Source organism: Salvelinus sp. IW2-2015, linkage group LG27 (assembly GCF_002910315.2).
Source record: "Salvelinus sp. IW2-2015 linkage group LG27, ASM291031v2, whole genome shotgun sequence".
Taxonomy (NCBI): Eukaryota; Metazoa; Chordata; class Actinopteri; order Salmoniformes; family Salmonidae; genus Salvelinus; species Salvelinus sp. IW2-2015.
In genome coordinates this window covers 24,540,837-24,553,057 of record NC_036867.1, presented here as the reverse complement: position 1 = coordinate 24,553,057, position 12,221 = coordinate 24,540,837, and the positions used below count along the sequence as shown (strand labels likewise).

The window sequence follows — 12,221 nt, the reverse complement described above, 5'->3', positions numbered from 1 at the left end:
AACGCTTCGCAACAATGTTGCTACTAATCCCTTTGATCCATAACCGTCGCGGTCCCACATGAGAACAACCACGTCGTCGAGCGATCACACCGAGGATTGTTCCAAACACTGTACAACCACATACGCTGAAGATAAACAAACAAACTCTGCAGCATAACACACACAACCAAAACTGTCGCGCCAATCAATAGCTCCTTCCCAATAGAGCTTAACGAGCTCTTTTATCTCCTCCTTCCTACTGCTCATGCGCTCTTAAAGTGGCAGCGCACTTAAGTGCAGGATTTCGCCACAATGTGCTCACAAKAGTCCAAGCTCAACCTTTTTATCTTCCATTGATCTTCTGAAGCTGTTTAACTTGATACTGCATTCTCTGGACATTGAGGTCTGCCTCTGTAGCTACCTTTTCCATTTATTTTTGCAAGAGTTCCATGTCCTTTTCCAGGAATCTCTTTTTATTTGAGGTCCTCATTGTCTACCAATTTTATTTTCTCTGCCCTCCTGTGGTCATGATGTCCATCTAGGTAGTCTTGATTTTTCTGCCTTGCAGACTTGCAGGAGGATATCCTTGGTGCGTTATGTTGACTTTCTTCAGTCCTACTGCATTCTCTACAGCATTATACACCAGTTTCTGTGCTGTGTAGGGCTGCTCCTTTTTGTTTACAACAGTGAGAGCGGAGTTGACTGAATACCCCCTTTCTACCAAGGCCTGTCAGTGGGAGAGCAGAAGGACAATTTGAGTTGCTTGCCACAGGTCTCTGTAGTTCTCCTTACCCTTCAGATGCTCTAAAAATGTGCTCAGAGGAGTCCTCGGCAGATCATACTCACTAAACAGAGTGATGTTTCAAAACTTCCTGCGATATGAAGCACTCCAACTGCCACTGGGCATGCTTCAATTTAATTACGTAAGCTTGAGAAGACTTTTGAATTTGCGCTCACAAGCTGCAGGATTCCTTGCCATCTGTTGTGGGTCAAGACAAACAGCCTGTTTCACAAAACTGGAGTGATGGTGTTTTGAGCATCAACTTCCTCAAGGAGGCACTTCTTTTTGTCACTCTGAAACGCAAAAATCCTCCTCTCACTCACTTTGCTAGCCGCTTTTTGTTTTAGCAGCTTACATGTTGAAAACCCAATGTCATCTTTGGAAGGGACCCACGGCATCATCCTCTGTCACCATGTATTTTGAGAGTTTCAGGGGGGTTGTAAGTGTGTCTGTCACCTCTTTTCAGGACCCTGCTCATGACATTAGTCAATAGGTCTGCCCAGTCTGCTGCCAGGAATGGGAGCATGGGAATGTATGTACCCTTGAATGCGTTTGGCTACAAATATGAAAAGAATATGTTTTGCTGGGTGAAGTTTGCCTGCTATTGCTTCCTATTACAGTTGTGAATGTAATGCATGTCGGTGTTCTGTAGGATTTTATTCGGTTTGGCAAACCCTCTAAGGCTCTAGTTGCAACCTCTGTTTTTTGTACCTATAGGTGTCCACAACACTTTTTAGGGAAAACTGAGGAGCCTGTGGTTGTCACAAAATCATCTTGCCTTGCAGGGACGTCGTGCGACAGTCTATAGAAAGCATTTAAAGTGCCCTCTATGTCCCTATCTATGGAGCCAAATACATTTTGAAACGCATTGTGGATACTGTGCAAGGAACATGTTCCAATGTCAATTAGCTCTCGGTTTGTGGCTTCTGCAAGGACATCAGAAGTGAATTCTCTGTAAAACTTGTGGTTAACATGTGGTCCATCCATCGAAATTTGTAGGAGGCGAGATATGTTAGGTTTATCTGTCAACACTGTAGTGAGAGAGACAGTCCTTAGCTGTACCGTGTCCCATGAATGATGAGTCCAGGTAGTGTGTGGTAACCCTGTTGGTTGTGGGGTCTAAAAACCTTACGTGGACATCAATTTGCTTGAGCTGCAGTCGTTTGTCAAAAAGCAGCACATAACCATCATTCTTCTGCAACTTGTCCAGGAGATGGTGTCAAAAGTAAGGTGCAAGACCATGATTTATCATGTAGGCTATCTTCTTCTCCCAACAGGCATATGACTTGGCAATAGCACTGTCCCAGAAACATCAAGGGGAAATTGTTGTGTTTTCCTCTGCACTTTGGCAGGATAAAACAGTTAGAGTTTAATAGCAGTGACAGGAGAAAACTGAGGCCTCACATGGTGTACAAGTTTAATAAATGTTAACTACTTCAGAGGAATTCCAGGCTAACTCGTCATTAGCAGCGGATAAGATCCACAAAGGTGGGAATTACCCCAGAGCATCCGTAAATTGCTCTGACCCTGGAGCTAGCAAGTGAAGGCTCTCCTGAGCCGTCCCGACTACAGTTTGCTAGACCAATACATCCCGACTACAGTTTTCCAGCGGAGGAATGGCTGGAGTGGAGGGCGTTCAAAGACTTCAAGAAGCTACTCACCGCCGCACCCATCTTGGGCTATCCACTCGATTAGCGGCGACCTCATCCTTGATACAGACGTACTGAAACTTCTGCATTCGAGCCGTCTTGTCCCAAATGCAGGACGGTGAGGAACCCGTAGTAGTGTATGGGATCTGGAGGCAGTCCTCCACTGAGCAAAACTATTGTACTACACAGAGGGAGCTACTAGCAGCAGTGGAGTTAATTACACACTTCCGTCAATACCTGCTCGGAAGACCCTTCATTGTGCGCACCGACCACAGCAGCCTTCAGTGGCTCATAAGGATGAAGGAACCAGAAGGTCAACTGGCGAGGTAGCTCGAGAAGCTTGGGGAGTATAACTTCAAGGTCATTCTTCGTCCAGGACGGTCTTGGCACGCCCATGAGTGAGTGGCAAGCCAGCCACCAGGTCGATGGACTCTGTTACTTCTCTTCCAAGGAGCATCAAGTTCGGAGCAAGTTAATTTCCAGGCATCCAGAGCGCGAAACACGTGAGGGGGGGAAAATGATGTAGGTAGTCTGCCTGGAAATTCATTTTCAAGACCAATACATTTTTCAAGTATTTTTCATTTAACATTTTATTTTCTGTTCTCCTCTCATTTTAATTCAAGTAATTTTCAAGCAAAAAACTTGAGAAAATATCTTGTATTCCAGAGTGCCAAATTCAAGTACTTCAAGCACCTTGCGCAAAACCTGTGGAGATCTTTAGTCAGTCACAGATGGAGGTTCTCTGTTCAGTTTGAAATCTGATATCTACAGTGCATTCAGAAAGTATTCAGACCCCTTGACTTTTTCCACATTTTGTTACGTTACAGCCTTATTCTAAAATGTATTAGATTGGGGTTTTTCCACTCAAATCTACACACAATACCCCATAATGACAAAGAATAAACAGGTTTTGGGATTTTTTTTGCACATTTATAAAAATGTGCAAAAAAAAATACATGAAATATCACATTTACATATAGGTATTCAGACCCTTTACTCAGTAAATTGTTTACTGTAAATTGTTTACTGAGTTTACAGCCTCGAGTAATCTTGGGTAGGACGCTACAAGCACACCTGAATTTGGGGAGTTTCTCCCATTCTTTGCAGATCCTCTCAAGCTCTGTCGGGTTGGATGGGGAGCGTCGCTGCACAGCTATTTTCAGGTCTTTCAAGAGATGTTTGATCGGGTTCAAGTCCGGGCTCTGGCTGGACCACTCAAGGACATTCAGAGACGTGTTCCAAAGCCACTCCTACGTTGTCTTGGCTGCGTGCTTAGGATGGTTGTCCTGTTGGAAGGGGAACCTTAGCCCCAGTCTGAGGTCCTGAGCGCACTGGAGCAGATTTTCATCAATGATCTCTCTGTACTTTTCTCTGTTCATCTTTCCCTCGATCCTGACTAGACTCCCAGTCCCTGCCGCTGAAAAACATCCCCACAGCATGATGCTGCCACCATCAAGCTTCAACGTAGGGATGGTGCCAGGTTTCCTCCAGACGTGACGCATGGCATTCAGCCCAAAGAGTTCAATCTTTGTTTCATCAGACCAGAGAATCTTGTTTCTTATGGTCTGAGAGTCTTTTAGGTGCCTTTTGGCAAACTCCAAGCGGGCTGTCATGTGCCTTTTACTCAGGAGTGGCCTCCGTCTGGCCACTCCACCATAAAGGCCTGTGCTGCAGAGAAGGTTGTCCTTCTGGAAGGTTCTCCCATCTCAACAGAGGAACTCTGGAGCTCTGTCAGACTGACCTTTGGGTTCTTGTTCACCTCCCTGACCAAGGCCCTTCTCCACCGATTACTCATAAACATGATGCACCTGAGCTGAATTTCGAGGCTCATAGCAAAGGGTCTGAATACTTATGTAAATAAAGTATCCATTTTTTATTTTGAATACATTTGCAAAAATTTCTAAAAACCTGTTTTCGCTTTGTCATTATGGGGTATTGTGTGTAGACTGATGAGGAAAAACACATATTTCATCAATTTTAGAATAAGGCTGTAACGTAACAAAATGTGTAAAAAGTCAATGGGTCTGAATACTTTCCGAATGCACTGTACATCCAATGGCCAGTAACATATGGGAGTCAGTCAATGAACCATATGGGATTCAGCCAGCTCAAGTTATGTTTTATTTAACCTTTATTTAACTAGGCAAGTCAGTTAAGAACAAATTCTTATTTACAATGACGGCCTACCCCAGCCAAACCCTCCCCTAACCCGGATGACGCTGGGCCAATTGTGCGCAACCCTATGGGACTCCCGATCACAGCCGGTTGAGATACAGACAGGGATCGAACCCAGGTCTGTAGTGACGCCTCAGTCACTGCAATGCAGTGCCTTAAACAGCTGCGCCACTCAGGATCCCACTCCACTCAGGATCCAAAATACAGCCTGCTTGATCGCCTTTGTAAGGATGACCTGTGCATAATTAACACTGGCTCTAAGCTAGCCCGTGGCACCCTGACCATCTAACTTACTGATTGACCATCTAAATACAGAATTAGCATCTAACTAGAGTAACAGACATTCTAAGCCAGCCCCTGTATCTATTAGTAACAAACAAACTGACCGTCACTCCTGTAACCAGACTGACCGTCTCTCTTCTCCTGGCGGATAATGTTCTGACACTCCCCGTGGAGAAACTGCAGGTGGTCCGCCACCATCCGCTGCTGGCATTCATGGATGACTTTGGCGTATGAGCTGGGGTGCAGGTACTTCCGACATCGCACCTCCTCATCTTTCAACCTTCCTAAAACCTAAGTGGAGCCAGGGAAGAAAGGGAACACATTGGATTCATTGATTTGTTTAATATGGTTAATTATGTAGATTTCAAAGTCGCTAAATGGCCCAACCCCAGTGGGGCTGAAAGCCAATAACCCACTACAATCTACCCTGCAGCACTGTCTACTTAATGCAATGATAGGCAGGTGAACAGAAAGCACCAGGGTTGGGGTCAATTCCATTTCAATTCCAGTCAATTCAGGAGGCACACTGAAATTCCAATTCCCTTCAATGCCTTTCAACGAGGAGAATGTTGGAATTGAAATTTGGTTTACTTTCTGAATTGAATGAATTTGACCCCAAACCTGGAAAGATCTATACTGGGATAAGTGACTGTGTGGGGAAAAAATACCACATCATATAAGCAACGCTAACGCCGCCAGCAAGCATATCCCATATATAGAGATTTCAGTCACCAGCACACAGCACAACAACAGATGGACAGATGCTCCTATACACTGTAGACTGGCCACCATGCCTTTTGAAGCCAGTGTTGTGATTATCCTTGTTAAATGGCGATCACATTAATCTTATCATTGTCACTGATTTACAGGTCCACTTGTGAACAGAGTCTGAGTCCCAAATGGAACCCTACTCGCTATATAGTGCATGACTTCTGACCAGACTACACTCTTAAGTCAGCACATCCACAAGACCTCCCACACCATCTCAACACTGTCTGGGGTGAGGGCAGGGGTGGAGGGCTTCCACTCAGGCCCCGCAATTAAGGAGCCTTACGATGGAGGATTTAACCCCTTCATTGGAATTATAACACATTTTCATAAACACACACACCTGACGGTGCTACAGCTGGTAGCGCCATGAGGCTCCTCGGAGAGTCACTGAGGCCTCCAATAGTATAACACCAACAACACGATAAATGCACAGCAACAATACTCAATACCAATTTGCAGCCATGGCAAATCACATGAACTAAATCAATATTTTCTAAAATCCTAGCCTCAACGGATTGCCTCTACCATCTTTCTGATGTAACATAGGCATTCCTTAGGGTCACAACAGACTGCTCTAAGGCCCTTGGATTATATGTACAAAAAGTCAAAGAAATAACATTAGGAGGGTTGAAACAGGAGTAATTTGATTTCTAAATGACCAGGGTGTAGCTTATTATGCTCAGCCCACAGAGAGCAGCAGGTAACAAGGGAGGGGAGTGAACAGCAATACATGTCCTGTCCAGCATCCATCTTAATTTTTCCATAAAGGCTACTGTGAGCAGTTAGACCATAGAGATCTTATAATATATATAGCTGTATGGATCTCTATGAGTTGGGCTACCTACAGCCATCTTACCTTTTCCATATACTGTGAGCAGTTGGACTCTTGCAGTAAATTGGAAGCTTCCTGTTTGTAATACTCTCCAGTTTTCGTCAGAAATGGCCCTTCGAAGATTTCCTGATAAAACTGAAACACAAGAAAAGAGTGTGAGCTGCATAGCGAGTTTAGAGAACACACAGAGTGCACAAACTGTACACCCATGCATAGGCATGGAAATGGCTACAGTAGACCAGGGGTCACCAACCGGTCGATCATGATCTACTGGTCAATCTCCAAATATTTCAATAAAAAACCCACAGAAAAAGCCTTGTGTTCCTACTTATTTAATTTGTCTTGCACTGTTGGCGGTTACGTGTGGGTAGGCAGTGTTCCCATTTTGAATGTGGGTTTGTGCCTGAAGGTACAAACTCCGCCTACCCGGCGGGCCCAGAGAGCATATCAAGTGCACCTATAGGCCTACCGCTGGCCAATCGGATAGTTTAGATTATCGTGTTTCCCTGCATCTTCCTCAAGTGCACAGCAAAGTTGATATTGTGAGATTTCAAAAGGTTTAAAACCATGACTAGAGACTGTCAACGAATAAAGCAAAGAGCTGCTGTTTCTATGAGTGAGTTAATGTTTAAGTTTTTATTCAGCACTGTCAACACTTTTTATTCAACACGTTTATAAGCCATGAAATGCGCTTTTCCTTTCTTCCATTCGCACTATAACGAGAACTGCAGCTAATAGAGGAATATTTCACTTTCTCATAGGAGTAAGAATATGAATTTGTACATGAGGCAGTGAGACTCCAATTTTGCCATCAGCTGAAAGTAGTGGTCTCCTTTTTGGTCAGTCTCAGCGGAGGGAGGGAGAGCGGAGGAACGGTGAGAGACTGCTCTACACATCCCTCCACTGAGACTGACCATCAGATGCAGGCACCATCAGCCCAGAAAAAACAAAAATGTATTTCAATGTATGCTACCTCAGCTGTGCCTCACAAGCAATACAACAATTGATCAATTCATTACCGGTGAGATCATATACCTCAAGTTTTGATATATATATATATWTTTTTTTTAACAKTTTTCTGAGAAGAACAATATTGGCTGGGCAATTCAAACATAGCCAACATGCGGTGATAATGTATTGGACCTATAGCCTAGGCTACTACACAAATCATCATATACCATCCTCTGACCAGTTATCTCCACTCAAGCCATGAACTGACTCTCTCCATCGTCGGAGAATGCCGCTTTCATGGATACCATTTTACATCTCTGTGTCCAGTATGAAAGAAGTTAAAGGTAGTTTTGTGAGCTAACGCTAACTAGTGTGGAATGTTGTGCCAGTCCTCTTCACTGGCTGTGCGAAGTTGCTGGATATCGGCGGGAACTGGAACACGTTGTTGTACACGTTGATCCAGAGCATCTCAAACATGCTCAATGGGTGACATGTGCAGGCCACGGAAGAACTGAGACGTTTTCAGCTTCCAGGAATTGTGTACAGATCCTTGTGAAATGGGACCACGCATTATCATGCTGAAACATGAGYTGAGACCGGCGGATGAATGGCACGACAATGGGCCTCAGAATCTCGTCACGATATCTCTGTGCATTGAAATTGACATCGATCAAATGCAATTGTGTTCGTTGTCCGTAGCTTATACCTGCACATACCATAACCCCACAGACACCATGAGGCACTCTGTTCACAACGTTGACATCAGAAAACCGCTCGCCCACACAACGTCATACACAATGTCTGCCATCTGCCCGGTACAGTTGAAACCAGAATTAATCTGTGAAGTGCACAGTTCTCCAGTGGCAATCGAAGGTGAGCATTTCCCCAATTAAGTCGGTTACGACGCCGAACTGAAGTCAGGTCAATACGCTGGTGAGGACAATGAGCACGCAGATTAGCTTCCCTGAGACGGTTTCTGACAGTTTGTAGCGCAATTCTAAGGTTGTGCAAACCCACAGTTTCATCAGCTGTCCGGGTGGCTGGTCTGACGATCCCGGATGTGGAGGTCCTGGGCTGGTGTGACTACACACCGACTGCGGTTTTGAGGCCGGCTCGACATACTGCCAAATTCTCTAAAACGACGTTGGAGGCGGTTTATGGTAGAGAAAGGAACATTAAATCCTATGGCAATCACTCTGGTGGACATTTCTGCTGTCAGCATGCTAATTGCACGCTCCCTCAAAACTTCAGACATCCGTGGCATTGTGTTGTGTGACAAAACTGCACATTTTAGTGGCCTTTTATTGTCCCCAGCACAAGGTGCACCTGTGTAATGTTCATGCTGCTTAATCAGCTTCTTGACATCCCACTAACAGGGATGTAAACACATTTTTGCACAAAATTTTTGAAAATACACTTTTTGTGCTTATGGAAAAGGACTGGGATCTTTTATTTCAGCTCATGAAACATGGGACCAAAACTTCATTTGTTGCGTTTATATTTTTGTTTAGTGTACATTACCATTGAAATTATTGCATCACAATACCAGGCAGCCATTGTGAGTGTACCCAGGAGTTTACTAGCCTGGTTGCCATCTCTATTCAGCTATTACTTTCCACTCGTCACTCCTGTCATTTGCCAAAGAGATAGACCTTTCGGCAATCTTCAAACATGAACATTCTATCATTAATGAGCTCGAGATCAGAGGATTTGATCCTGATTCGATAACCCTCACAGCTATCATCCAATCACAATGTTTATGCAAATTAGACTGATCGGAAATCAACTTAATACATTTGATTGGAAAAATTGGGCATTCTGACGTAATACATTTCATTGTAAACAAACATTGGGTGTGGGTAAACAGAGGATTCCCGTTTATGTTTTTTTGAACACCAGCCAATGTGATCACATCACACCAGAGAAGCTTTCGCCATTCAAACTTCCCTGTCAGTTCATTATAAACACTGTAGCCTATTTTATATAGAGCAAGCAAGAGCAAGGTGCTTCTTTCCACGAGTATATACAGTACCAGTCAAAAGTTTGAATGAGTAGGTGTGTCCAAGGTTCTTTTTTTACTATTTTCTACATTGCAGAATAATAGTGAAGATATCAAAACTATGAAATAGCACATATGGAATTATGTAGTAAGGAAAAAAGTGTTAACCAAATCAAAATATATTTTAGATTCTTCAAATAGCCACCCAAATAGCCACCCAAAGCCTTGACAGCTTTGCACACTCTTGGCATTCTCTCAACCAGCTTCACCTGGAATGCTTTTCCAACAGTCTTGAAGGAGTTCTTTGCTCGTGTTTCTTGGCCCAAGCAAGTCTCTTCTTCTTACTGGTGTCCTTTAGTAGTGGATTCTTTGCAGCAATTAGACCATGAAGGCCTGATTCAAACAGTCTCCTCTGAACAGTTGATGTTGAAATGTGTCTGTTACTTGAACTCTGTGAAGCATTTATTTGGGCTGCAATCTGAGGTGCAGTTAATTGCCAATTCCTGAGCCTGGTAACTCTAATGAACTTATCCTCTGCAGGTAACTCTGGGTCTTCCTTTCCTGTGGTGGTCCTCATGAGAGCCAGTTTCATCATAGCGTTTGATGGTTTTTGTGACTGCACAAACTTTCCAGATTGACTGACCTTAATGTCTTAAAGCAGGGGTTCTTAAACTTTTTCAGCCTGGGACACAAATGAGAAATTCTGTGTTTTCCTGGGACCCAAGCTTCGAGAAATATGCAACTATACATAAATATTGGTACATTTCATTGCCCTTATGCCTAAAACAAATGCAATATAGACAAAAACAAATAACAATGAAATATCCATATAAATATCTATTAATGATTATTTTCCCCATTAAAAACACTCTTACATATCTGTCTAGGTTGGAACTGTTGCTGTTAAAATACAATAAATCATTTTCATTCTGAACTGGAATAAACTGATTTATCACATCACAAAGATGTAGACCAGAAAACACACACACACACACACAGTCCTAATGAGAGCATGTCTATATTCTGGGCTCTGTTTTTGACAGTGCAATACTGAGGTCATGCTCAGCCTTGAAACTGTTTCAATACTTGTTTTTGAAGTATGTCAGAGTTGAGAACCCTGACTCGCATAGGTATGTGGTGCCAAACTGGACCAGAATATCTACTGCTTTCTCAGTCAGGCAGGAGACCGCTTCCTGCTGTAGATGAGCATCCCAGAACTGTGTGAGTGTGTTTGCCTCAAAAAGCATCTTGCTTCAATCAGGCTATTCCAGTTCAGAATAAAACGTAGTATTATATTTTAACAGCAACAGTTCCAACCTAGACTTGTTTTCAACAATAATTTCTACAGTAAGATGTACAGTAGGCCTGATCATTTTTCATCTTCATCTGTACTGTTACTAGGGTTGCACTATCAGTAGCTAGCTTGCTTTGGCGAATGTTAGCTATTAGCTATGTACAAGGCCAGGGGATTGTTTGAAAGAGATACTTACATCTACTACTATGAGCGTTAGTTAGTACCCCCTTATTTCCACTTATTGTTTGAAAGAGATACTTACATCTACTACTATGAGCGTTAGTTAGTACCCCCTTATTTCCACTTATATACTTACTCAACTGTTATAAAATGACAACAATGCCTTGCTAGTTGACTTACTTTTCCACTGTCGAAGCACTGTTTCCTGAAGCATTCTGCCCTGTTCTGAAAGAACTCCCTGGGTTTACCATCTTGCTGTGGATGTTTGGTCAGGACGTGTCGTTTTATTAATTTGTTCGTTATGAGAGACTCATTACTGAGCACTTCGCCGTACAAAACACATTGTGGGAGCTCCTCGTTATAAGTTTATATGTGGCTAGCATGAGTCCATTTCATGACAGCGGTGAGTGATGGCAAGTGGGAATAACAAGACAGTGGCTTGAACGACAGCGCTGCATCGTGTGTGTCGTGGAGTGATCTTCAAGAAAACTGCAGAAAAAAATATCYGGTAAATCGCGAAGCACACGGGCATCTCCCTCTCTCACTCGCGCAGCTGCCATACTGAGCAGAGACGGCTGCTAAGCAGAGCGAGCCCTGAACAGAGAGCGCAGATGCACTTGGCCATATCAATTCCAGTAATTAATTAAATAATTAAAAAATGTACTCTGACATGTCGTGACCCACTTTGGGTAGCGACCCATACTTTAAGAAAGGCTGTCTTAAAGTAATGATGGACTGTCGTTTCTCCTTGCATATTTGAGCTGTTCTTGCCATTATATGGAATTTATACTTTACCAAATAGGGCTATCTTCTGTATACCACCCCTACCTTGTCACAACACAACTGTGATTGGCTCAAACGCATTAAGAAGGAAAGAAATTCCACAAAATTTTAAGAAGGCACATTGAAATGTTAATTGAAATGCATTCCGGGTGACCACCTCATGAAGCTGGTTGAGAGAATGCCAAGAGTGTGCAAAGCTGTCATCAAGGCAAAGAGTGGCTACTTGAAGAATCTCAAATATAAAATAATTTTGATTTGTTTAACACTTTTCTGGTTATTACATGATTCCATATGTGTTATTTCATAGGTTTGATGTCTTCACTATTATTCTACAATGTAGACAATAGTAAAAATAAAGAAAAACCCTTGAATGAGTAGGTGTGTCTAACATTTTTAACTGGTACTGCGCGCTCGCACGCACACACAACACACGGCCAGAAATATGTGGACACGTGCTTGTCGAAACATCTCATTCCAAAATCATGTACATTTATTAATATGGAGTTGGTCCCCCCTTTGGTGCTATAACAGCCTCTACTCTTCTG

The 12,221-nt window shown here is 43.1% G+C and overlaps 1 protein-coding gene across 5 annotated transcripts in view; it reads right to left on the bottom strand.

Annotated features, from left to right (window-relative positions):
• The window catches only part of LOC111953437 (cullin-2), a 50,180-nt gene that overhangs the window by 15,152 nt on the left and 22,807 nt on the right, over positions 1-12,221 (bottom strand). For 3 of the 5 annotated variants that reach the window (XM_023972693.2, XM_023972690.2, XM_023972691.2), the window contains exons 8-9: positions 6,494-6,604; positions 4,971-5,157 (exon numbers count right to left, since the gene is read on the bottom strand). In XM_023972693.2, the coding sequence (XP_023828461.1) occupies positions 4,971-5,157; positions 6,494-6,604 (298 nt within the window). The remainder of the gene's footprint in view (positions 1-4,970; positions 5,158-6,493; positions 6,605-12,221) is intronic. The other 2 variants (XM_023972694.2, XM_023972692.2) reach the window with 1 other exon arrangement.